The sequence below is a fragment of the Euleptes europaea genome, chromosome 5, assembly GCF_029931775.1.
Source record: "Euleptes europaea isolate rEulEur1 chromosome 5, rEulEur1.hap1, whole genome shotgun sequence".
NCBI lineage: Eukaryota > Metazoa > Chordata > Lepidosauria > Squamata > Sphaerodactylidae > Euleptes > Euleptes europaea.
Genome location: NC_079316.1, coordinates 66808604 through 66836195, shown reverse-complemented (window position 1 = coordinate 66836195; position 27592 = coordinate 66808604). Strand labels below are relative to the sequence as shown.

The following is a 27592-nucleotide window of genomic DNA, read 5'->3' as shown; positions in this document are numbered from 1 at the left end:
ACAAGGTATTAATAATTATGGTCCTAATGTATATACAGTAGCCCTCAAAAGGATATAGGTCTCCCCTATAAAGCATTTGAATTGTCACCTGCCAAAAGCAGAAATGCTTTGCATCTGATGCTTTCAAATTTTGTAAACTGACATACACATAGGTTTTCTTCAGAGAATTCTAGCAACTATTCTAGGAGCACACAGGAGCTGAAGAGCAGCCTAGCTGCAAAAAGAAAACAATTTTCCCCCAAGATCACAATTTAAACCATTTCTGCACCTCTGCATGAACAGAGCTTCAAGAGTTTCCCTGCTTAAAAAAATGGCAGCTATATGCAAAGCCATGTCTAACACCTAGAAACATCAAATTGCCAAGGCTGCTCTGAAGAGAACATTTTTCAGTGTACTCTAAACTTAGCTTACTGTTTATCTTAAAGGGAAATTAGATCATAGAACCATTCTCCTCTTTCAGAGCAACTACCACTGGTGCCTGCTACAATACATCCTGTCATCTAAACAGCATTTTCATTCATTCAGTACACAAATATAGTTTAATTGATAAGTTGATCAACCACCCAGTTAGGTGACAGTCCTACTAATTTAGAATCTTTTAAACCTAATATTTACCTTGAGACAAAGCAATGGCAAGCTAGTCAACTTTTTGTAATGGGAGACATTTATAGGTATATTATAAGTATATATTAGGTATATTAGGCGGAGAGGGTAACTGGGTCACCCAAGATCACCCAACAAGCTTCCATGGCAAAGCAGGGATTCAAACCCTGGGTCTCCCACTCTTAACAACTACACTGGCTTAAAAAAGAAAATCAGTATGGTCCTCTTCTGGGAAACCACTTTCCCCCCTCGAAGCAAAGAACATGGCAAAATGCCTTCTCAAGAAAAGGATGTCTCTTCAGTCTTCCGGTATAGAACGAAAGCACAAGCCAACAAGCACTAAATCATCACTATCTGTATACTAAGAAAGGCAGAGTATAAATATTGCTGAAGATGGCAGATAAAAAAACAGGTTGGTGAGTGGTTTACGGGAGAATGAGGGGGAAAGGGGGAAATAATTGTGGGGAGGAGGTACAGGGGAAAGTGAGGCGCCCTCCCACTAGTTCCTGAGGGTTTCCTGTAACGCAGGTGGGTCTGGCCCAGTGGCTGGCACCACACAACTGGGCCATAGTTTTCCTAGGCAGAGTCTGCTGGGCGGATAGCTGAATCAAAGGGACAGATGAAGGTAGGTTGGTGGTTTGGTAGGAAGGAGAGAAGAAAGCAAGAAAAGGGGAGGCTATAGGGGCTTGAAAGGAAAGGAAAGGAAAGGAAAAATAGTGGGTGAGAGGAAAATGAGAGATGCCCTCCACATCCTTGTGGGTTGCCACTTGTACATTCCAATAGCCAAGTTGGCAATATCTGAGAATATTGAAATCTAGTGACTGGAATTGTGAACAGGCAGGACAGACCTTTCTACAAACCTGAAAAATAACCCAGATTTGCAGAATCTTTAAAAAAAACACATGGGGTTAAGAAACTCCAAAATGGTAAAAGGAGTACCTGTAGTTTTAAAAAATGGATTCCCTCAGTGGCTGGCCACCGCTAAGCAACCACAGAATTCCAGTCCTGGTTTCTGTCAGGGGAAGGGGGGGTCCCTTTTCCAGGGTTTTGGCTTTTGAGGGAGGACTCATTACGGCCAGGCCTGGCAGCAACCACCAAGCAACTTCATACCACCCTACTTCATGATTCACTTAAGCCTGGCTGCTTGCTAACAGCAGCCACCCTATGAAAGCCAGATTTGTTGAGCAGTGAGAGCATCAGAGTATGGTCTTGGAGACTCAGGTTCAAATCATCAGTCTGCAATGGAAGCTTACCAGATGATACTGAGCGAGTCACATATCTTTCAACCTAACCTACCTCACAGGTTTGTTGTGAGGATAAAAAAAGAAGAGAATGATGTAAGCTGCTTTGTTCTTCACTGTGAAGAAAGGCACGATATGAAGTAAATCATTAATAAATATGGCTGAAGATGGGAGGCAGATAAAAAGCAGATTGGTGAGTATCTGAGGAGAGAATGAGGCAGGGCAAGAGGACACATGGGGGCTGCCAGGAAGAGGGAAAGGGGAAATAATGTGGGGAGGGAGATACAGGGGAACAAGTCCTAAAGGGTTCCCTACCATGCAAGCTGCCACAGGACAACTGGGCCATAGTGTTCCTACATAAAGGCTGTAAAGGGGGGGAGCGAATAAAGGCAGGTTGGCTGTTGGCTTAGAAGGAACCAGGAAAAGAGAAGAGGCTATGGGGGCTTTTCAGGAAAGGGGATGCAGAAATAGTGGAGGAGGGGGAAATGAGATATCCCCCCGCAAGATCCTGCTAGTTGCCCTTATTGTTTTGAACCAAGCACACCGACTTTTGCTGCATATCATTTTTTATTAAAATATTTCTCATGTCTCCATTAAAACAATACAATTTTATTTTTAAATAGTCACAAATTTGTACAGACACTCCAAAAAAGAAAACATATCACAAAGTAAGAAATAAATAATAAAATGGAAACAGTATCAAAAGCTTCTAACAACAAAAAAAGACAGTCAGGTTAAGTTGATGATCACTTCTGTTATATTTGAAGATCTCTAATAAGACACTGTACTATCATTATGACACTTGTTAACTGCTTAGAACATCACGTGCAGCCTAGCTATAGTACACATGTACTAACATATAGAGATTCCGGCTCAGGACTGGAGGACTACTAAGGCTATGAAGCACAAGGTAGCAGAATCCAATGTTATTGTTCCTGCTGCTACATTCTACTATAGAACATTAGCCACAAGACTGTTCTGGGATATACCTGTAAGCGCTAAAGGAATGTGTATCCCCAACACGTCAGGCTTGTGGAATCCCAGGGCAAACGTTAAGTATGGTCTCATTCCATATCAGTATTATAACAAAGGCTGAGATGATTTCACAATGGATTACAACTATCTGAACGGCTTTGAAATCCTTTGGATTAGTCTAGTTTTAAATATCAGCAGTATAATTTCATGGTTGTGTAAATTTCCCGTGTTACTTTTGGTGGTTATGTTTAGACAATATTCTAATACTTTGGACACAATATACCTGACCAGTTATTTTTTTAAGACAAGAACCCTTGTATTTCCTCAGAGGGTTTTGGTCTACAGCAGAGCTAGGTCCATTAAACAGAAGACACACAATAGCTTTCAGATACACCATACAAGATTTTTTTTAAAAAGAAAAACTTTCAGTAGCTGCACTGCAAGCTTTTACACATTACTATATTAGATTGCTCCAAGATACCATAGAAGTAAATTAAAGGAGGTAGGAAGAAGTAAACCCCTAGTATGCATATTTATCTGCAGAGACTACTTCCTTAGGAATGCAACTAGAACATCAAGAAACACAAATTAAAAGCTTAAATAAAAAAGTTAGTTTGAAAAATAAATAGAATGTCATCTGTGAGTAAAATATTTCATTGGTACAGTGCAAGATTAGTAAGGTAACAGGTATTCAGTGCCAGGCCCTCAGTATAAATATTCTACAGAAATCAGGAGACCTATCAAAACTGGTCTAAAAAAAGATAATTGTGCAATTGATCACTCAAACTTACATGCACATCAACCATGGTGTATGAGCTACTTGTTTTAAAGGATTCACGTTCACCAGAACTGGTGCCAGAAGACAGTTCTGAAACCAGTTCAGAAATCAATTCTCTTTTATCCTAAGCCTTTCTGTAAACATAGTTATTGGTAGTCGTTTTGATACCAATACTCAATGGCAGTCAGTTTTCCCCAAGGGTTTTTGTTACCTTTGTTTAGCAAATGTAACAGCTCAGACACTAGATCTGAATTATTCGTGTCTGACACTGTGTAAACATTTCTCTCAGTTCATTTTGCTGAATCTCATTTACAGATTCTGGGTCCGCTGGGCTCTTCTGGACTTTAGCTACTGCAAAGTTAATGCCTTGGGTCAAACCAGCTTGCGTAATATTAGCCACCTGCACCATGGAACTGCGGATCTTTGCAAAGGGAGAGACCGCCCTGCTACCATTATTCTCTGCTGGTGAAGGGGTCAGAAGAAACCCAGGCTCAGCGTCAAGAACACTAGATGCAGAGCCTGGGGTATTACGAGGCCTCGGAGAATTAACCTGTTCAACCCCTAAGAGCTGTGAGCCTGGCTCTGTAAGTGGGACATCTAATTTAGATGGTCTAGAAGGAATCTCTTTAGTTTTTCCAACGCAAGGGTCCATTTTCTTAGAATTATTGCTAATGCGATCCATTTCCTGGTGAGGGTCTTGAGATCTGACATCTATTTCTGAAGCATTGGTAATCTTATTTTGAGCATCTTGTATAAATCGGTGGCAGTATGCATCAATTGGCTTAGTAAACTCCACTGCTGCATCCTCATTGGATGGAGTTTCCTGAAGTGCTTGGCCTGCAAATTCAGATCTGTTAGTTTGGTCTCCACACTGTTCAATATGGATTTCGGAAGGAACGGGCATGTTAATGCTGATGTCAGAACTGCTTATAGACTGGGACCGACTGCTCAGGCGAGGAACAGAAGCAATGATGCCACAGCTAGGTAGGACATAATCTATCTGGCCCACACTCTCTAGGGAGTCAACAAACTGCTGATCCTCATCAGATTTAGAATTTGTAAGGAAGTCATCTGAATGGAACGAGTCATTATCCGACGAGATCTCAATGTCCGATTCTGCACAGACTTTAGTATCAGTCATGGGGTTTTCCATGGTTTCAAGACTACTGTCTGACTTCCAAAGATTTACTTTCAGATTGGGCTTTAAAAAGTTTACTTTCATTTCAGGCTTGGGAAAGTTCCCCAGCTTTCTAAAATTGCTGATATTTACATTTGATTTTGTTTGTTTTACTTTCTGATTGAGAGAGGAGAACTTGCTCATTAAATAATTCTTCCCTTGGGCCAGGGAGCCTCTATTCTGGGATCTGATGCCAATGATGTCTTCATGGGGTTTGCTGCTCTTTCTGCAAAATTAAGAAGATAAATCACTTGCCTTGCTACACACACATTCAAGCAGATCTACTGCCAAAATCTTAATTAATATGTGGACAATATATTATACTAAAGAACTGTCTGCTTAGTGAGGCATAAGCATAGTGTCTGCAGATTCCAATTTCTCTCCAACTGTAGCTGGGCTCTGAAAGCCACATTCTTCCACAAACTCTGAACCTACTGCAAGAGATAATATTTTATAGAGACAACTGCTGAGAGACTTGCTCTCTCAACCTCATGTGTCAAAAAGTCCTAAAGCCTCTTCTCCACACCACCACCTAGAGTTGCCAACCTCCAGGTACTAGCTGGAGATCTCCCACTATTACAACTGATCTCCAGCTGATAAAGATCAGTTCCTCTGGAGAAAATGGCTGCTTTGGCAACAACTCTATGGCACTGAAGTCCCTCCCCTTCCCAAACTCCACCCTCCTTAGGCGCCGCCCCAAAAACCTCCCACCGCTGGCGAAGAGGGACCTGGCAACCCTACCACTCCAGAAAAAGGGGTAGAAGAAACAATACCTCTGCTATGGAGGACATCATTGAATTCATACTGCTGGTCCTTAAGTTTAGAATTTGTAAGGAAGGCACACCCCGGCCTAGATAGCCCAGGCTAGCCTGATCTCATCAAATCTCAGCATCTAAGCAGAGTCAGCCCTGGTCAGTATTTGGAAGGGAGACCGCCAAAGAATACCAGGGTCAATATGCAGAGGCAAATCACCTCTGAATGTCTCTTGCCTTGAAAAAGCTGAGACTTGATGGCATAAAAAAGAAAGGAAGGAAGGCACCAGAATGCCCCAAGTCATTACTGGAAGAGATCTCAATGCACAGACTTTAGGCATAGTAGTGAAAGTCTGCTAAATGGCACTGTATCACTTGGGGGAGGTGGTAATAAAAGACAGACTATGAAGAATAATGCAAGTGTATATAGTACTTCCCACTATTCAAAGCACTCAGTACAAATGACCTTGTAAACCTTATAACATCCCTGTAAGGTCCATCCTTCTGAGGTAAAATGAGTACCCAGCTTGCTGGAGGTAAAGGGAAGATGACTGGGGAAGGCACTGGCAAACCACCCCATAAACAAAGTCTGCCTAGTAAACGTCGGGATGTGACGTCACCCCATGGGTCAGGAATGACCTGGTGCTTCACACAGGGGACCTGTACCTTTTAAGGTAAGCTAGCATGTTGTAGATGAGGGGGCTGTCACGACTCAGAGAGAATGGCTTCACACAGTTTACTAAATGAGTTTATGATGGAACTGAACCAGAGACCTGGCAGATCACTGCTCGTTCACTTAGTCACTGTGTTACACCAGCTCACAAGCCCTCACTTATTCAAGGAAGTTCACAACTACAGCAAGCAACTGATACAAGTGGTGTCATACTCCCAAACTGTTTGAGGGTCTGACAACTCTGGGAAAGGGGAGGAACCACACACATAAGCTTACCTCTCCAGTTTTCTCTCAACAATGAGCAAGTCTGTTCCCGTGGCTTGTTTAGTGATTCGCAGCATCTCTGCAATGCACTGAAGAGTGTCTACAATACAATTAGTAGGTTGTCATTTTCCTGAATATTTTTGTTGCTTATGTACTTACAAAAGTTAACACATAAAATTCAAAATAAAAATACTTAAGTCTCAAAAAGTTATCAAGAGCCCCTCGACAAGATTATACCTCACACTCCCCTTTTGTGTGTAATACAAATGGAATCCATAGCTTTTAAGAAATATGAAATTACAGCCTGGGAATGTACATGTTAAAATCTTAACGACAACCCTGCTCTTACTTTAAGACCCTACTATCAAAAGTGTTTGCATTTATTTGGGCAAGTCTTAGGGTACAATGTCAACCTCAATAAATCAGAATGGCTACACTTGTCCAGATCATAGGCTACTGGAAACCGGGCCTTAGGGATCTGGATCTACACACACTTATTAAAGCTACTAGAAATTAATCAAAAGCTGTTGCTAGAAGTAATGGAAATTTTTAGATTTTGGTGTACACTTTCGTCATTGCTTGGCAGAATCTGAACACTTGAAATAAGCATTCTACACAGAATACTTTATCAGTTCAGCTAATAGACACATGGTCAAAAAAATCACTTATTTGATCTGGCAGACCCCTATTACTACTACAAACACTCTAAGGTGGAGAAAAAAAGGTGTTGTTTACTAGGTTGTTAGATTGGGGGCAATAAAAAAAATCTATATTGGCACTAGAATCTACTGGAAGGTCTAATTTGCTTCCAAGAAAACCAATGTGACAGTTTGGGGCTACAATATTGACAATGTGGTAAAATACTAAAGTCTATTTTAGTCCAGTCTTTCTCCAGTGACTTTGATTTTATAACGAACAGCTGGCAAATACTTTTGAAAAAGAATGTACAAATCTGGAACGATACCATTGACCGGTTCTAATACAATATCAAAAATTGCTGTATGGTACCATACAAGGACACAGGAGAAATACCAGACGAACAAAGGCCTCGCTCTCATTATTTTCAAATCAAATGTTCTATTGTACTGATTTGGAAAATATAATGGACATCATGTTCCTTTTTTTTTTTTTAGTAATGGAAAAAACATTGAGCAATATCAGACCACTCTACTCCTTAGTGGAAGTAAGATCTTCTAGAAAGTCATATGAGAAAATGAGGGAAGGACTTTTACAAAATTATAGAAATCTGTTATGATTCCAAGCTGTCGAACGCAGAGTGCCAGACTTCTCCTAGTTCTCCAGCGTTCATGCAGATAATGTAAAATGGCTGCAACATCCTGATCAACTTGTCTCTGGATGTGGATCACAGGAAGTGGCCAAATAAAAGCCTACATTGATGCTTTATGTTCTGAGAGGCAACCCACCGAAGCAGTCAATGGGGTACGGACCCTCATTCAACGTTTGACGACAGGGCCCCGAGTTGTGAGTGTCTCTACTGGTGGGAGAACTTTGCAATGAGATGCTACAAAAGGAATGTGAAGGTAACGTTCTCTCGGCCCTCCCTTGAACCATTAAGCCCCCTACTTGCAAGGCATCCCACCATGGTGCTTCAGAAAAGTACAGTTTCCTGTCCTGCTGGAGGGTGATCAGGAGTTTACATTTGGGAGGCAACTGACACCTTGCCAAAGGATTACCTTTTCCATCCTCTTCAGGGTTCCGCACTACAGCTCTAAGAGTGTGAAAATATCCACTTGTATCTTTGTACTTATAATGGAGCCTCATACATGAGAATTTGGGCTTTCCAAAGAGAGTTGGTTCAGGTCCTTTTTATAAAAGAAAAGAAAAGCATTAGCGTCTTAGAAACGAAAAGCTAGAATACAACTTCAGCTCTGGATCCTCAATATTTAGCAAGGGAAGGTCCTTCAAATGTGACAAAAAAAAGAATATGCCAAAATGCAATGACTTCAAATCTTACCTATTTCTATCTTCTCCAAATCGTCAAGGCTCAGCCTTTGGTACTGATTTACTTTATCTACTTCATCATCATAGCTAGACAAAGAAACATCAACGCCCAAAGTTAGATCTGAATCAACTCATAACTAGAGCCCAAATGAATTAAAAAGGAGTTAGGAAGTCATGGAATGTTTTGAACGTGAAAAGGAGAAAGAAGCGTACTTACTAGGCTACATAATACGCAGAATTAGAAAGCAGAAGCAGAACATCCACATCTTTGTGAGTGGCATCGACAAGGCTATAAACAAAAGTGAACATAATATTTTATAAGTGTTCCAGCTTTACTGTATGCATCAACACATATTAAGCTGCTAAAGTAAAAGGGTGTTTCATTAGAAGGCTCTGATGAGAGAATGTTCTTTACCTACTTCTTGGCAGACTTCAAAATGAACAGATTATGCGCTACACATCTGTGGCATGGCTGCACTGCCCTATCACTGGATTTCGTGCCACAGTGTTAATGTAGTTTCTATGCAGAATGGGCCTATCTCAAGGGACAATACAATTCTCTCTCACACAGCCAGAATTGTAGCACTTGTATACTAGCATCCTATACAATCCACACATTCCATATGGTTAGGAGTTCTAACTTTTGCCATGGGATCTACTAATCCGCACCTGGTCTGAAAAGACAACTTATCCATTAGCTTTTAAGTCTCAAGACAGCAAACTGTGAATGAACATAAGAAAAGCCATGCTGGATCAGACCAAGATCCATCAAGTCCAACAGACTGTTCACACAGTGGCCAACCAGGTGCTTCCAAACATTTGCAGCAGCATCCTGCCTGTGTTCCACAGTACCTAATATAATAGGCATGCTCCTCTGATCCTGGAGAGAATAGGTATGCATCATGACTAGTAGCCATTTTTACTAGCAGCCATTGATAGCCCTATCCTCCATGAACATATCCACTCCCCTCTTAAAGCCTTCCAAGTTGGCGGCCATCGCCACATCCTGGGGCAAAGAGTTCCATAATTTAACTATGTATTGTTTGAAGAAATACTTCTTTTTATCTGTTTTGAATCTCTCACCCTCCAGCAGATGACCCCGCATTCTAGTATTATGAGAGAGGGAGAAAAGCTTCTCCCTGTCCACTCTCTCCATACCAGGCATAATTTTATAGACCTCTATCATGTCTCCCCTTAACCACCTTCTTTCCAAGCTAAACAGCCCTAAGCGTTTTAACTGCTCCTCATAGGGTTTGAGAAGTTGAGACCTCCCTGTTCAGCACGAGTCATAAATCTTGGTCTGCTATACCTTGATTGCTGCAAAGAAACTGGCCATTTAGTACATCAAATCCATTCCATATTAACAGTAATTACTAATACAGTCCTTTCCTCATACTAATTGCATCAAGAACCCAATTCTTTATACTTTTGTCTTAGCTGGTTGATCTCGTGTCTTACCACGTAGGAGGGGGAACACCTATTGTCTCTGTATTTGTCTCTAATGGTTTTCTTTAGTGCTCTACATTCCTCATCAAACCATTCATGAGTGCCCTTGACATGGTGCCTACCTACAGCAGAAACAGAACCTGCAAGCGCGCTTTGGAGGTCATGGACCATATTATCATACTGTGCCATGGTATCATAGACCTCCTCATTATTAACAAACTCATTCATTTTCTCTACAAATTCATCCAAATTAGTCAAATTATTAATAGAGTTAAAAGTGGCCGCATTCCACTTAACACGCGGAAGGCAGGATTCATCCGGTGCCATGCTTACATAACGTTGTTTAAGACGAAGCTGGTTGGTTAGTATTGAAAGGCGGAGAACCAACGGGAAGTGATCACCATCAAAAAAGGAAGAGACCTCAAAAACTTGCAAATTTCGCAGTAAGTTTTTTGAGATCACTATATAATCAATGCTGCTTCTTTTACTCCCCAGAAGGTAAACTCAGCAAGATAATCAGTCATAACCCTACCACTTAGGATAGCTAGGTCCAATTTGAGCACTGCCAGCACTAAATGAAGTCATGCAAGGTTGTGCTTAGTGTCTTTAAATGATCTATTAGACAAGCCACCCAAGCTCTCTGTATTTGAATCCTATAGATGGTAGCTGGCATATAATGACTGATCATCGCAGCCCATTCTCACATTAAAATTCCCCTCCCATTACAAGTGAGGCTGCTGGGTGTAGCATTGTTAGATTTTCTATAAATCTCTCTAAGCCTTCCCAAAGGTCCTTAATCATATATTTTCCCCCCTCTGGTGGGATACCCAATTGTAAAGTTTTATCAACACTGTCCCATATAGAACAAATATAATCTCTCTCCAGCAGGACGGCCCATAATAAATTTCACCCACCTCACAACAACACATTTGATAGTTATAGAAGATACTATATTATACATAGCCAACAGAACTCCAGAAAATTCCACATACCTTGGGTCACAATCAATAAGTGCCCAACCACCATGGAATTTCTCATCCTCTGGTAAAAGCAGCTTCATATAACTTTGTAATAGCTGGCTAATTAGCTCCTGATGACTTCTCAAATTTTCCTTGTGCAAAGCTTCATGTTCTTTCTCTTTTGTAAATATGGAATAGAGGTCCTCCGTCACAGGAATACCCTGCATTAAATCTATACTCACACACACACACAAATCAACAAGGGAAATAATGAGGGCTCAAGAATAAAATCTCAAAGAAACAAATACTGCTCAACAAATAGACAGCTATGAAGAAGTTATGCCTCGGAGCCATGGGATTTAAATATATTTAAAACTGAATTGTGTTTAGAATCAAAGCACTCACCCAAAATATTACAGGTTATGTTTTTACCAAATATACATTTTTAAATCAATTTAAGGACATTTAATATTTTAAGAAACTTAACTAAATGGCCCAACCCAACACTACTTCAAGTGGCCAAATGAGATAGAGCAACTTAACAAGTGTATTTTGAGACCAAACATTGTTCCCTGATCACCACCACATATCGTAAATTAACGCAAACTTTTTTTTTTTAAGACAAATAAAAATCCAGATACATAACAGGCAATTATGAAAACAGACCAACACTTTCTTACCTATGACTGCCTGCCTATAAGCATCCCTGAAGCGGTTTAAGTAGTACCTATTTGCAGAGTTAACGCCATCTTTCATGACTCCTGCCAGTTTCCTTTCACCAGTCCTTGTGAAGTCACCCTGTCACATTTAATAGTTTATTATTAAATGCTCAATGTGTTGGTTATTCACATGTATGGCATTTAGTAGAGAGGCTCAGGTTTCAAAGACTTTCTGGCATTTTGACATCTTTTTTTTCCAAATATTTATTAAAGATACAAAAGATTTGGCCATTTCATATAAACAAATACAGATCGTGTCACCCTCTGTGGCCATTTCCATAGAAACAAAATACAGTTTTGCAGACAGTAAAAACCCAACAATAGTTGTCTTCCAACAGTTCTTCCATAAAGAAATGTCTGTTCTTTTAGAACTGGGAAATTAAGCTTCAGATCAAATATAATTTTGTATATCCTGATCTCATTAGAATCCCCACTGGAAATACTTTCTTTGTTGATAAAATATATTTGCAAATGCCTAAATGCAAAACCTACAGTTTAAAAAGTTTTCTGAACTATTTGAATGTAAGTGGTTTGTTTCAAATGTACTAACACAATAGTCTACAGTCCGTGGTATCTTGGACATGCATTAGACGCAGCATTCCCCATCATTTGATCTTGATTTGAGGATGGACTGCCATCTCAGAATGAGATCATTATCATACTTTGAAGTCAGTCTGCCGGGGAGATTAAAATAATCTAGGTACTTACCATTTAAACGTAACAATTAGGTCAATTGCAAGGGGGGGGGGATGACACAAACGGGGCTCATTTTTAGGAATATTTTTGATATTTTAGTTGTAGAAAAAAATCTTGAGAGTTTTATAGTATTGAGAGCTGTGCCTGAAAAAAGTGATAATCTGGAGCAGGTTGAAGGAAAGCAAAAAGAAACTAAGGGGAGCACTGAAAAAACAGGAATATAATGAGGCTAACAAGGGGCAGAAGAACATTAAGCAAGCAGATAGGAATGCAAAGATTTTCACTTCAGATACAGAAGCAGAACAACTCTCCGGAGGTTCAGCAAGGGACAGAATTTAAGGTTTTCTGAGATTTTGGTGACGTTAAGCCCTACCACAATGAGCCCATTTCTTTTATAATGTGACAGTGCAGCTTTTTTTTCTACATGCTGGAATAACAATGCATTCATATTTTAAAGGACCATTTAGCTTCAGTGAAAGCTAAGGCGTTTTTTAGTCAAATAGATATTGTCACCTGCCTTCCAGAATTCAGGAGGACATATTACTGATATCAATTCCTGAATGCATTTAGCAGATCTTATGAATTCAATATATAAACAGTCGATTACTTCCTAACACATGATCTGATGATTAAAGACAACCATACAGCCTTTCAGAGTTTTTAGGAAGATTAAGTCATGTGGCAAATATTCAACCAGCTATTTAACATCAAAAAGAATAAACAAGCCTTCTATATTTTGTACTGCTCAACTTTAGAATGCACTTTCATTTAGCTCTTCCTCGAGTTTTTTGTGCCATTAATCAAAAAGGACATTAACAATACTTATTATAAACTCATAGAGTAGGGTAAACCATCCTCTTCACCTATATCATCTATCAGGGTACAAATTAAATGCTGAATAAGACAAAAAAGTCAGTCATGTATTTACAGCATACACAGGGTTGTCAGGTCCCTCTTCGCCACTGGTGGGAGATTTTTCGGGCGGAGCCTGAGGAGGGCAGGGTTTGGAGAGGGGAGGGACTTCAATGCCATAAAGTCCAATTGCCAAAGCGGCCATTTTCTCCAGGTGAACTGATTTCTATCAGCTGGAGATCAGTTGTAATAGCAGGAGATCTCCAGCTAGTACCTGGAGGTTGCCAACCCTAAGAGTACACTATAGTTATATGCTAAAGACCAAGGGCCTAACTACATGTGACGTTCTTCCCAAAGATGTTGCTGGGTTAACTGGAGAGGCAGTTTCTGAAGTTCTGCAATTCCCAGGCACACATGGCCCTGATTCAGATTGGGACAAGACATGCAGAGAGAGGGGGCTTAGAAGGATCACACCTTCACATACTGTGCAGCCTACCAATTAAGATCCTCTTCAGCACACACACTTTCTAAACAAATAGGACCTTCCCCCACACTTTTCCTGTCCTTAAACATCCCTAGGGGGTATAATTTGCCCACTGTGAAAGTGTAACAGCTCATCAGTATACATGTAGCTTCCAACAGAGCAAACAGCCTTCCCAGGGTTGTATGAGTTGCTCAAACAGTACTAGGGGAAAATCTAAGCCTCTTCTTTCTCTCTGAGGTCCTGAACCACAGTCCTACATATACTTCAGAACTGTGGAACTTTCGAACACAGCTCTCTGCCAGACAATGTAATGCATAGTTTGGCCCCAAGAGCAAACATTAGAAACGAGTTGCAAAAATGTTTGAAGTGAAATCTTTTTACCTTTAAAGCTGCTGTTCCAGCATACTGCCTGCTTATGGCATCACCATTGTTAGCCCACATTAACTGGTAGATTCTATTGCATTTCACAGGCAATGGCTGTTCTGGCGGCATCACCCCCAATTTCTTCAGCTGGAATTTAATTTGTTTCATGTTACTGACAAAGCATCACGCTTCCTTTTTTGCCTCCCAAAAGCACTATGCCACTACAACACCAAGGCCATGGGATGTTTCTTTCGGATTTACAGAAAAAATACTAAGTACTTCTCATTTGTCAATATTTTTTGCCGCTGTAGGTGCTACACGGGACAAATTTTAATCAGTGATAATAGACTGCTGTCACATATAAAATAATGAACATATGTGCTATCAAAGCCAAATACTCAAGCCATAATCAGAATGCACATCCATAACAGTAACCTCAAAATGTTCTTAATGTTAGGTGAAGTTACTTGAGCTTAGATGTCATGCCAGAACTACAATCTCAACTCTCATGCTTAAGCCTTCATCAAACAGTTCATGTAAGAACTGCTGTCTTGTTGATAGTACAGAACCTACCTCTGTCAAAGAGATCATGCATGCTAGGAGAACCTCTAAAATCTGAGCTTTAAATTTACATGCTAAGGTTGCTTGTACAGCCATAACAAGAGCAATAACTCTGGTATCCTTAGAACTAGCATTTTCTACAATGTTATGCTTGGTAGCAGAAGTTTTATTCTGAAGCAGTTTAATCACTAACACATCATACAGACATTTCCTTATTGGTCTTATTGTTAAGGGCCATCAACCACTATTTTGATAAATTCACATTGTTTTCCTTAACAAGGGTTTTGTTCCATTGACATGATCAGTCATGATACCTGCTGTTCCATAACTACACGAGCAATGGCAGCCTGGACAACATTGGTTCGATCCAAACAATCCATACAGTTAACTCGGAAAATTCCTTCCTGCTTACAAATCACGCCAGCTTGGTCCACCCTTCCAAAAAAGAAAGCAAACATTAGTGTATGTATTGATATTTTTTTTAACTGGGAGATACTTGGCTCCACAATGCATCTTCCTGACACATCTCCATGTAGGAGGATTTTTGCACATCACAAGAGGTATGGAAAATTGCTCAGAGATTTCATTTCCTACCCATGGTTAGGAAAGTAGAGATAGCCCACTAAATACCCAGTAACAGCTCTACCCCTCCAGTTTGTCTGTGAGGGGAAGCATTTCCTTTTTGGCTTGTCCCCACAACACTTTTCAAAAAGTGTTTCTCTTAGGGTACATCCAGATGCACATGTTCTGAGCAATTCCCATAACAGTAGTATAGTAACTTATTACACTACAGTTCTGGGAATCTTTCGTGGGGGGGTCATTCTGGCTACCTATAATCTCTGTACAATTTGAGTCTCAAGTCTGATGTGGCGCAGCACCCACCCCATTTTGAGCAAATATAAAAGCTTCTTTTAATCACTGAGCTCAGCACAGATCCACTCTCCGTAGCTGAAGGAGCTGCATATAGTACTGATTGGCTGGCTCTTACACTAATTGCGGAGTAAACATTTCTCCAGCAGTTTCTAAATTTTAGAAATTATATATTGTTTTTAAAGGTTGGAATTAAAATGTTTAATGAACAAGCTTGCAAGGCATTTGAAGGGGGGGGAAGGAAGGTACATTGCTCCTGAAGCATGGAGAGGGGGTGTGGATGAAGAGGAAATAAATCTTGGATTTGGAGGGAAATGTATGTCATTTAAGAAGCAAAAGGCAAGGACAACCACAGCAGCAGAGGGGGGGAAACACTGACTGTTGTTAGGTATGTCTTACATAACCTTAGTGGTGTTTTCTCAATGCAGATAGGATTTGGAAGGGCCTAATGGAAGGAGCTATCTGAAAACTTTTACTATATGGGGGGGGGAGAGACCTTGAAACACCAATTTATTACTCAGTGGGAAATTACCTGTTTCCCCTTTTGCTGTGAAGGTAAACAAATGTTGGAACCAAAAAAAGGAAAAATATACCAAAACAAAATTGAAAAATATTTTACAATTGTTGCCCCTGTGAACTGGGAAGGCCTTACCAGAAAGGCAGCAGACAAAAGTGGCAGCCTGAAGAAGAGTGTAGTTGAATACCTTCAACCCACTGTGTTCCAACAGCACAACAGTATTGGGCAGTACGAGTTAAACTTGCTGCCAAATGGGTGGGGCTACTGAAACAAGCACAGTCCTATTCGTTTACAGCATTGTGTGTGTGTATGCACGGACACACACACTCTACAGTGCAACTGCATCATATTGTATTGGGTGCCATGGTACCCCTCAGTAATGCTCAATTTTTTTCCACCTCTCTGCCCACTCAAGCAACTTATACCCTACTATAAGTGTAGCACACACACAAAAATTAACACCTGTCTTTAAATAATAGATAATACTATTTTCCCCATTCAGAGTCAAGGCCCCGTATGAATACCTACCAGCACCACTTCATATCAGTAATAATGTCTGATATGGCATCTGTTAGCGTTTGAACATTTTCAAACTTCATTCCACGGCTAAAGGATAGAAAGAAAACCGTTTACTGTGAATTTTATTGCTAGATAAGTGTACATAGACACTGTTCTATTATGACCAAATGAAGTCTGAAAAGCAAAATTATATCCTTAGTAAGTTCTACGACAAAATACAAATAAGCCACACACAAATTTTTGTAGCTGAATCAATGGAGCTGAATCTTCCCCTCTCCCCACTTGATAAACTCTTAGGAAGAAAGGCCAAGGTTTTTAATAAAGACATTTTGCAAAACAGCGTATTAAAAAAACTTGAAATCCTGAATCAACACAAGCATTTAGAAAGAACAGACAGCTTAAGCTTTTAAAAAGCTAGTTCTGCATTATTCCAGCTTATAAGAAACACATATGAAGAATTTTATGGTGTAACGTGTTAAATTATTTATAGGAATGCATTGTTTACCATCTTACCAGTGTTCATGAAAGTCAAATGAAACATATGTAAGGCTTGGATTGTTGTACAGTAAAACTTGTTTAAGATAAGCATCGCCAATAATTTTCTCCCGTCCAGCCTGGTCCACCAAGTTAAGGATAACCTGTTTAATGTAAAGTAAATAAATATACAATTATATATCTGTCACTCTGCACAGGGTTTCAACTATGCATAGAAATATGTGGGATGAACTTTGCTGATGCAGTTCATTTATGGCAGATTTCTAACATATTTTTGGATGTGTTAAAAAAATTTAAGCCTTCTTGAAATCCATAATTCAGTTTGTTAACAAAACAGTTAGTTAGAATATACCCTCTGATTCAAAAGTAATTTGTTGGGCTATGTAAAAAGGACATGCTGCCCTGTCAAATGAAGAATTGGTTTTGTGCCTACTTACCAGTTAAATTAGCACTAGCAGCAGAATAGAAAGAACTGGGTAACAGAGGGTGAATGGTTCCACTGTGTGTGGAACGTAGCTTTGCTAACTAAAATATTGTTGAAGGCTTTCATGGTCAGAGTTCATTGGTTCTTGTAGGTTATCCGGGCTGTGTAACCGTGGTCTTTGTATTTTCTTTCCTGACGTTTCACCAGCAGCTGTGGCAGGCATCTTCAGAGGAGTCCTCTGAAGATGCCTGCCACAGCTGCTGGCGAAACATCAGGAAAGAAAATACCAAGACCACGGTTACACAGCCCGGATAACGTAAAAGAATTTGCTAACTAACATTACCAAAGGGCCCACGGAAATAATTGTCAATGCTGAGATAATGTATGGAGCATTAGGCATCGTTTATAATACTTTCGAAAGATAGAAAGCATTTCCTTCTGCATTTTGAGTTATTATAATCCCTCTTTCTATAGTTGGGAGGATGAAATATTGTTAACTTGTTTTATATCCTGTATTGTGTTATATATTGAAAATCTAACAATCTTTAAAAAAACAAATATGTATAAAGCCAACAGCAATTGTTTGCGCAGAGATTATAGCATTTGAGAGGGTTTTTTTAAAAAAAAATAAACAATGGTAAATATGCCTAGCTCAGGAGAATTCATAAATTCCCAACTCTACATGAGTAAATCAGTATATATTTCTCTTACAAAGCCAACAAACTATGACATCACAATCCCACATTATAGACCTGCTAGAGCATACAGCTGGAACAGAATTTCATAGCTACAGAATCTTCTCTTTATGGGATAGCTTTCCAACATTCAAGACTGGGAGACAATAGAGCCTCTCTTCCCATTCATGGGAAATCCTAGAAGTCAGCAAGGTCAAACATTTACCAGTGTCCAAGACATTTGTCTACTTTTGTTATTTTTTCAAATGCTTTGCAGGTATACCCATTAAACATTTTGGTTCTGCCTTTTAAAAGACAGAAAAAGCACTGGGGGGGTGAGGGGTAGAAGGATGCTCTGTGATCATAAAGGCCAGTCAGTCAGTGCTATGTAGAGATCCTTCAGCTGCAAATGAGAATGGGTTCACCCTGAGCCAGATGCTTATGAAGCTTGAACACATTTGTCCCGCACTGGCTGAATGCAGTTCCATTGACTCATGACTCAAATTATATAGAGACTGCAGACAGCCAAGATGACCCATGGGGGGGGGGGGGGAAATCCTGCTAATCAAGTTATTACTTTCCCTTAGATAACTTAGGGCCTTGTTGGCGAACCTATGGCACGCGTGCCCGACCTGGCACGCGTAGCCCTCTCTGCCGGCACGCGGGTAAGTGGCTCGGGACGGGACCGAAAGTCCAGACGGGCGAGGCAGCGACGGATGGAAGAGGTGGAGAGAGAGCACGCCCGCTTCCCGAGGGACGGGGCGAGGAACCGGCAAGCCAACAGAAGACGGAGTGCAGAGACGCGGCGGCGCGCTGCCGCACCCCAGCTGTAGCCCCGCCGCCCGGTCGCGCCTGCGCCAGTCAGAGGAATTGGCTGGGGGCGTGGGGAGGAGGGCAGGATGTTTCAGCCCTAATAAGGTCTTGGGGGCGGGACTAGAGGGAGGGCTGAAACATCCTGCCCTCCTCCCCACGCCCCCAGCCAAGTCCTCTGACTGGCACAGGCGCGACCGGGCGGCAGGGCTACAGCTGGGGTGCGGCAGCGCGCCGCTGCGTCTCTGCGCTCCGTCTTCTGTCGGCTTGCCGGTTCCTCGCCCCGTCCCTCGGGAAGCGGGCTTGCTCTCTCTCCACCTCTTCCATCCGTCGCTGCCTCGCCCGTCTGGACTTTCGGTCCCGTCCCGAGCCACTTACCCGCGTGCCGGCAGAGGAGGCTCCACCCCCACCAAAAGTCGACCACGAAGCCTCTCCTCACCGCCCCATTTCGGGTTTATTCCCCCCCCACACACACACACACACAAGAGAGGTGGTGTGTGAGGTAAAGCACCACCCTCCCCCTCCCCTCACAGCGCGGCCGGGTTTTGAATGCGCCCTCGAGGGCCGGCAGCGCCAAGGCGGGCGGCGAGGAGGAGGTCGGGGCTCGGGGGGATGGGGAAAGCAATGTTTGATTCAAAACTCTGCATGGGGGGTTATTGGCCATTTATGAATGGGAGGTTTTGCATTGGATTTGCTATTCAGATGCACATTTTCCCCATCCAGATCCTCAGAACTCAACAATAAGCCCCCCTGCAGTTTTTTTTCAGACGGAACCCTCTGAATATAGAGCAGGTTTTGCTTCATATATTTGCCTTAGGGTTGCCAGGTGTCTCTCCCCCAATCATTTACCTCTTTTCCTGATGGTTCAGTTACAAATATCAAGTTTCACTTTGAAGAAGAGTTGGTTTTTATATGCCGACTTTCTCTACCACTTAAGGAAGAATCAAACCGGCTTTCAATCACCTTCCCCTCCCCACAACAGATACCCTGGCCATTTATGCATGGTCAGTTTTGATGTTCGCTAAAAGCTCTTTTTTAAAATGCGAATTTAAAACTCCCTATTCACGGTCTCGAAGCAAAAGGAGAAATTCCACCCCTCCCACTCGTCTGCTCCTTTGTTCCTGTTTGCATAGCCATTAGCATGTGCATAGCTAACCCGCCGCTGTTATTTTGCATGGTTCCTTCAGGGGGATTCTTCAGGTTAAATTGCCGTGTTGGCACTTTGCGATATATAAGAGGGCTTTGGGTTGCAGTTTGGGCACTCAGTCTCTAAAAGGTTCGCCATCACTGACTTAGGGAGTCATGAGAGCAGAGGACCAGGCTTGTGGAAAGGGAGAGGCAGTCCCCATAAAAAGTCAAACACACACCTCACACATTCTGTGTCCTCCACTGACAGTGATAGATCTGCCTGGGTTTGTGTGGGTTTGTGTGGGTTTGTGTGACTGTTTGTGCCCTTGCCTTGCTGGGTCTCTTCCCAAGACTGTAATTTCACATCAAAACTGGAGGTAAACCTCTGAATTTACAAATCGTTGAAATTCTGAAACACTTTCCCCCCCAAAAGAATATATTCTCAAGAATTAAAGTCTACATTTAAAGGTCCTGCATTTTAAGCTCTTCTTTGAAACCCACCTGTTTTGTGTACGTTTTCAATTGCTCTTCAAAGTGTGCACAGAAATAGGAAATAGTTTCCTTCTCACCTGAAACAAAGAGACATGGTAAATTGAGCTTGGGGGACTAATGGATGCACCGATTGCACAGAGCAACTATGCACATGCACAGGTCTCTGGAAGGTTACTTAAAGGACAACAGCAAATTACTGCTAAATAATTTACATGGGCAGTACTGGTAAGTAAGTACCATAAGGATCTTTCTCCGTGGGAACTCTGGTTTGCAGTACGAGACACTGGAATGTCTGAAAAAGTGGCATGAAAGTCCTTATTGGGGAGCACAACACAACTGCATATTGACACCCCACGTTGATTATGCATGTAACACTGACCCTGCAGTTATTACAACTAACTGTCATGACACATCTACCCTACTGCAAACTCAGGAGCACCTCCTAAGACAGGGGTGGGGAACCCTTCTTGGGGTTTGGTCAGCCAATTTTTAAGTTGATAATTTTGTATGGCCCCCGAATGATGTTATAAATATCTAAGTGGCCCTTGACGGAAAAAAGGTTCCCCACCCCTGTCCTAAGAACATCCAATTTCTCTGAAGCCTTGTGCAGATGTACCTTTTGAACATGCTAGAATTGCTTGGAACAGCTAGAATTGCTTAGAACAGCAGTTGCCAAACTGTGCTCCATGGAGCACTTGGTGCTCCATGAAACATCGCCTAGTGCTCCGTGAAGAGATTGGAAAGAAAAATACTACTGTCATTCGGTTTAGGTGCTAGGTGAAAATTAGTGCTCCGTGACAAATTTCCCTCCTGAAAAGTGCTCCATGAATCAAAACGTTTGGGAACCGCTGGCTTAGAATATGCTAGAATTGCTAACAGTTAAATTCAAGACCGTCAATGAGTTATCTGAAGGCCCACATGTAAGAATGTGATGGAATGTTTGTGTTTTCTTTATTTAACAAAGCTATGAAAAGTAAACACTTGGTTTCCCTCTTTTAGTTGAGAAGCTCTGTGTTCTGGAAGGTGAGTTGATAAACCATAACTCAGTGGCAGAGATGTCACAGGTTCCGTTCTTGAATTTCCAATCCCATTAAGGGATCTCCAAGCAATCTTCTAAGGGAATCAAAGTCCTGGCATTGTCAGATTGGCTTGACTGAGATAGATGGGCCATGGGCTTGCCTCAATATAAAGTAATTCTTATAAATTCTTTAAAAATAGCTTCTCTGCTCAAGTAATGGCAGTGACCTCAATTCTGCTTACCATTTAGATGAACTAATACCACAGATTACAAATATGGAAGAGACAAGAAAGCTCAGGAAGATGGTAGAATTTATACAGCACAGAACATTTGCTAACAGAGAATACTATATTTTGTTGGTTGGCATTCTTTCATGAAAAACGATAATCAAAAATTGTTTTTTTAAATTCCTCGCAATGTCAAAACGATGTATTTAAGAAAGAGGCACATGAGGTAACTCATGGCAGGAAATTGCATAGGTTTCCTTCTAAAAATATTCTAATCTTCTAATTTGATGCACATGAGTTTAGCCAAAGTAAAATCTCAATCAAATATTGGAGATGTGATTAAACTAAGGCCTTCGTATATGCATGCAGAATATGGTTGGTGTCCTAGCATTCAATGTAAAAAGCTTCCATTCACGTGGTTCAGCTTTACAGTGGGTTGGATCCAACTCTTCTGTGAGTCTGAACAAGGTTTTTCTCTGCTTTCACCCTTTCTAGGGATCCCCATGCCATGTTCTCTAAAAGCCCTGTGGTTGAGAGAATCCTCTGGATACTGTGAGAAGCAGAACAGGGGGTACAGAAAGAAGGGAGAATTAGCAGAAACCTCCCTCAGGTCACTCTTGGGGCAAATCAAGCTCTCAAAAGACCAAAAAGCTCATGCACTCTTGAGTGTTGGGGAAAACATTTCTGTTGATTCCCCCTTCTTGCTGCAGCCCCTACACTCATGTTGTTTAAGAGTTCTCTGAATCTCAGGAATGGCCTTTTATAGGGCTGCAGCACAAAAGTACTGCTCTGTTACTTTCCCCTGTACAAACAATCCCTCCCACAAACTCACTTCATTTGCAGAACCCTGCATGTTTGTAGAATAAGCAGCAACGTTTGAGAAGTGTGTCACTGTAGTGAAGAGGCCAGAGTGCAGCCATCTTGGGTTAAAGGTTTAATTAGCACAACCTCAGCACTTTCTGTCTTTGTTCCTTGCTTGCTGAGAAAATATGTGCTGGATGGCATGCTTATCTAAAATTTAGTAGGTTTAGAGAAAAACACAGTGTGCTAGGACTGAGTTGGCTGAGGGGGGAAATAACACACAGTACATGGAAGAAGTTACAATTTGCAATTCCTTTTTGTTAGATCAAAATCATCTGGACAACGTGTGATCACTGCCCAAACATGGATATAAGGATGTGTGTGTGTGTGTGTGTGTTTATAATAAAATAACCGAATAAGGCTAAAAGAAGGTGGACTTAGTAACACATGTGATCCTTTTGTGAACATTGTATAAAAGACCTAAGAGAGTGGGTGTGCATTGGAATTTGGGTGTTTAAACCCTGACTTCACCTTTATTCGAATAATGCAATAAATCTTCTTTTCTCTATTTCTGGAGTCTAGCTGGTTGTAAAAATTGGGAGTGATTCACACGCCAGGCCAAGAGCCTAGCCTATCTGGACTACACCACTTATGTATCATGTAAAATTGAACCATGTGGGTGGAACCTTCCTAGATCCTGATGCATGGGAGCAATCACATCAATCCAGATACATGAAAAAGGGACTTAAGCAATCACCTCTAACACACCATAAAGAGGAATAAAGCCAGCAATAAAATCTTAAATCTGATATTGTAACAGCACAAACTATCAGTATTGCGTTACTTACATTTGTCCAACCGTGGCCGGGGATTGTATCGATAACCAACCTGACTCCAGAATACAGGCACAGAGCCTCTTGTTTGAACAAATGAAAGGGTGTGGTTATGGACATGAATCAGTTGTTCCGTCTCCACGTAATTTGCCACATTCCCATTTTTATCAACCCCTCTTCGTTTGTAACGCATCCCTACAAAGCAAACCAGGCTCAGTGAAGGGGGCTAAACCTTGTAAACAGGTCACAAGACTTGAACGGTAATAGCAAGATATTTGTCCATGTGACTAAAAAAATAGTTTAGATCTTTAGGAAGCTTACCTGCTCTATGGCGACTCCTACGGGAGATCAGTGCCACAAGAAAACATGGATGAATGTCATCCACACAAATGGACTCCTGAGGGGGTGTCTCCGGACTGCTTTTCTCTTCATCTGAAGCTTCATTATAATTAACTACAAGCTCTTCGATCTGTACAAATCCCTGTATGACTGGGGTAATCCAAAAATCGACTTCAGAATTCTGTAAAGTTTAACATATAGAAATTTACACTTTCACCACTGTTCTGCATATAAATGGAAGCATTTCTACACCGGCGTTATTCAAAGAGCTCTTACTTTAAAAAAAAAAAAAAGCTAAGCTCTGCATGCAAACATGCACAGAAAATTCACCAGGGGTCCACTAGCCCAACAGCACAGGAAACCACTTAGAATCATAGAGTTGGAAGGGACCACCAGGGTCATCTAGTCCAACCCCCTGCACAATGCAGGAAATTAACAACTACCTCCCCCCACATCCCCAGTGACCCCAACCCTCCCCCCGCCATGCAGGATCCTACAATCAAAGCACTCCCGACAGATGGCCATCCAGCCTCTGCTTAAAGACCTCCAAAGACGGGGACTCCACCACCCTCCAAGGCAGCACATTCCACAGTCGAACAGCCCTCACCATCAGAAAGTTCTTCCTAATGTTTAGGAGGAATTGCTTTTCTATTAGTTTAAATCCATTACTCCGTGTCCTAGTCTCTGGACCAACAGAGACCAAGCTAGTTCCCTCATCCACATGACATCCCTTTAAATATTTAAACATGGCTATCTTGTCTCCCCTCAATCTTCTCTTCTCCAAACTAAACAAACCCAACTCCCTAAGTCTCTCCTCACAGACTTAAAATGACACAATTATGAAGGATACCTGTCTATTTGATCCGACCAGCTACTTCACTCAACTGTACAAGAAACCTCAATTCCTTTACACAAAGTCTTCAAAATGGATCTGATTGGATGCTCTGTATTTAAAACCTAATGAAAGCAGCATACCAAGTCATTGCTACCCTAGGAAAAGAATTCAGATATGTTGTTTCGGAAGGCCAGCAATTTTCAGACACCAGCCTCCAAGCTAACTCCCTCATTCTAGCTGGACTGGGGCAGTATGAGCAGTTCTCTTGAACATCTGCTGCCCGAACTACTGTGAGCACATAATACGACTCCCAAAAAAACAGCCCCCAGCACTCAATTCAGATTGGGGTTGTACTAATGGGGGGGGGGCGGTACTTCCCGCTCTCACACTGCTTTATGCTCTGGTAGGGGAAAAAAATACACAATTTTTTTTGTGTTAATTATTAAAGCAGCTCAGGGGAGCCATTTCTCATTGGCACAGAAAGCAAATAGTTAAACGAAACACCCTTCTCCAGCAATATGGCCCAAACCTAGATCCTGCCTCCCCCAGCAGCTTTTTCACAGGGTCAAATTAGACAGCTGGACTTCCACTCATGGAATTATAATGTCAAGTGTAGTTTGGCCAACCAAAGAATCCTGAACTATTCAGCGCTAGTAAATGTGGGTAATACTCTGAGAAACCACTTGGTAGAGGAGAGGAGGGCTGACCACATGGTCATCACAAAGCTTGCTTCTAATTCTCAAACCATGATTTACAGGAAGGTTGCATTGTGTCTGCACTTGTTTGCAGAAAGGAAAAAACTTTTTTATCTATTTAAATTTTCTTCTGCTCTAGTGTCTACTTCTGCACTATGCACTAAAGAATCATAGCTAACCCCCTTGTTAGATTAAGGGGTCCCACAAGAAAGGGGAAGAGCTTGATTCACAGCACTTGGCAGATTTCAAAAAGTAGCAGAATTATTTTACATATGTACAAGCTTTATAATAAAGAACATTACTCACACCAATATTGATCAGGTCTTGAACCATGTGCTTGTTCCAAAAGAACCTGTCATCTACCTGAAAAAGTTACAAATTTCAAAGTCAATTTTTCAAAGACTATTTAGAGTATGAAGGCATCTCCCCAGCTCTATACATTTTGATCAACAACTCCAAACAGGGAAACAAACTTGGTTTTTAAAGCCAGATGGATAATCAGTAGATACACATAACAAACGTTTGTTTGATAACTCTCTCAAAAACCAGTTTTGATCACACATCCTTACTTTCTTCCAAAGCGGCAAGTTGGCCTTCTCGCACGCACTTTGTCTTTGAACAGAGTTTGTTAGGTCATAAGTCGAACAGTAATAAAAGGAATCAGAGTCCATAAACATTTTCAGCAATTCTTCTAGCAGCCTCCTTTCTAGCCTCTCCTTCTCTTTACTTTCTTTGACCTAAAAAAAACCCAGAATATCAGAAGTGATATTATGTACTGAGCAGAATAATGCATTACTCCAGCTAATTAACTCCAGCGCTCTTTCCTAACCAGAAATAAAATCTCTTTACACTTGCTTCTATACTAGCTTTAATGGGAAAAATACAGCTCATTGATCTCTCACAGGCTGGGTCCTCAATGGATCTCATTGGAAGATGTAGCTAATTATACAAAAAAACCTTTTGATCCGGGAACTGTACTGAAATAGATTTTCTTGCCTCCAAATAGCCTCCTTCCAACCTACTTTCAGTTCAGTCCTTTCCAATGCACTCCTCTCTGACCTTCATCAAAAGTATGGGTGATCCGTGAAATGTAAACTCTTACAGGATCTTGCACCTTCAATGTAAATCTATTATTGTTCAACTTAGAGATTCTATGGCCCCAACATGGAAAAGGGCCTATTGTGTCAGGGGAATCGATGTTTTGAAATCTGTCCATAACACCATGGTGGCTTCCCACATAGGAGCAATTCCCCATTTTGCTCTCATTGCCACTGCGAATGTGCTGGGATTTCACACGCTCACATTACACACAAAGCATTACACACATTATACGCATACAAAGCATGACTCATCAGCGTGCATTCCTGTTCATCTGTAAACTGAAATTGGCTAGAAAGTCTCCTGAAATAAGGGGAAAGGGAGATTCAAAAAGACAAATCAGAAATTTGACACACTGGAAATTTGGCACTTAACATGAAGTTTCATTTTTCAGGGCCTATTCACATGTTACAATCTTGCATCCCCCACACGTCCACCATAAGGACCTTCCTCCAGATGTGCACTGGGAGTTCCATGCTTGGAACTTAATTTCCAAGTGCACACAGCCCAATTTGGATCAGGATCACAGAGTGGGGGTGGGGATTAAGGCTTCACCTGTGCCGTTTCCCAATCCTAAACAGTCCTAGGGAGTTGCTATTTGCCCCACTGGCTTCATTAAAAGTAGTCTGAGGTAAATTAGCGTTGGATGTAAAAATGGACAGTAAACCAGTGTACGGAGTTAAGAGTGTCATGTGATCTGAACAAAGAGGAGTGAATAACGTTTGCAGAAATAAAGCCAAGGTGAGAAAAAGGTTACAAGTGGCATGTTGAAGAGCAATCCTGCTCTTGATTTTCTGAAAAGTAGAAGGAAAGTTAAACAATAGTAAAAGAGGCAGGGCAAACAGGGATTTCTTTTTTTGAATGGAGAGGCAGGGGCATGTATGAATGCTTGGAAAACATATGAAAGCTACTGGCAGAAGAACAGGGACAAGAATAGTCATACCTCTTCACAAAAACAGCTAAAAGCATGCTTTCAAAGCCCACAAAAAATCACCTTCTTTTTATTAGAAGTAGAAACATTGGATTTAATCTGAGTGAAGGTCTTCAGCAGAAATTTAGAATCATCTGGAGACTGTGTAATCTTCTCTGGTTTGTCTATCCCAAAATGATGTTTTTTACAGAGCTAAGTAGTAAAAACACAGAATTAGCTACCATAATGATATGTCAGTGAATGTATGAAAGAAACGATACATCAGCAGTGTTTTAATCTGGACATTTACATTTTACATGAAACTCACTCAAATACGTATTTGCATTTTTCTTCTCAGAACAGTTAACAAACGTAGTTAAACAGCCTTTACAAATAACAATC

At 41.2% G+C, this 27592-nt stretch overlaps 1 protein-coding gene across 1 annotated transcript in view; it reads right to left on the bottom strand.

Annotated features, from left to right (window-relative positions):
* Window positions 1-3814: 3814 nt before the first annotated feature.
* The window catches only part of INPP5F (inositol polyphosphate-5-phosphatase F), a 48349-nt gene continuing 24571 nt past the window's right edge, over window positions 3815-27592 (bottom strand). The window contains exons 4-20 of the mRNA XM_056849939.1: window positions 27275-27403; window positions 25752-25919; window positions 25489-25545; window positions 23635-23833; window positions 23329-23508; window positions 20444-20511; window positions 16925-17049; window positions 16421-16498; window positions 14820-14940; window positions 13963-14091; window positions 11511-11628; window positions 10864-11062; window positions 8643-8714; window positions 8439-8512; window positions 8158-8286; window positions 6476-6563; window positions 3815-5000 (exon numbers count right to left, since the gene is read on the bottom strand). Of these exons, the coding sequence (XP_056705917.1) occupies window positions 3839-5000; window positions 6476-6563; window positions 8158-8286; window positions 8439-8512; window positions 8643-8714; window positions 10864-11062; window positions 11511-11628; window positions 13963-14091; window positions 14820-14940; window positions 16421-16498; window positions 16925-17049; window positions 20444-20511; window positions 23329-23508; window positions 23635-23833; window positions 25489-25545; window positions 25752-25919; window positions 27275-27403 (3096 nt within the window). The 3' untranslated portion in view covers window positions 3815-3838. The remainder of the gene's footprint in view (window positions 5001-6475; window positions 6564-8157; window positions 8287-8438; window positions 8513-8642; window positions 8715-10863; window positions 11063-11510; window positions 11629-13962; window positions 14092-14819; window positions 14941-16420; window positions 16499-16924; window positions 17050-20443; window positions 20512-23328; window positions 23509-23634; window positions 23834-25488; window positions 25546-25751; window positions 25920-27274; window positions 27404-27592) is intronic.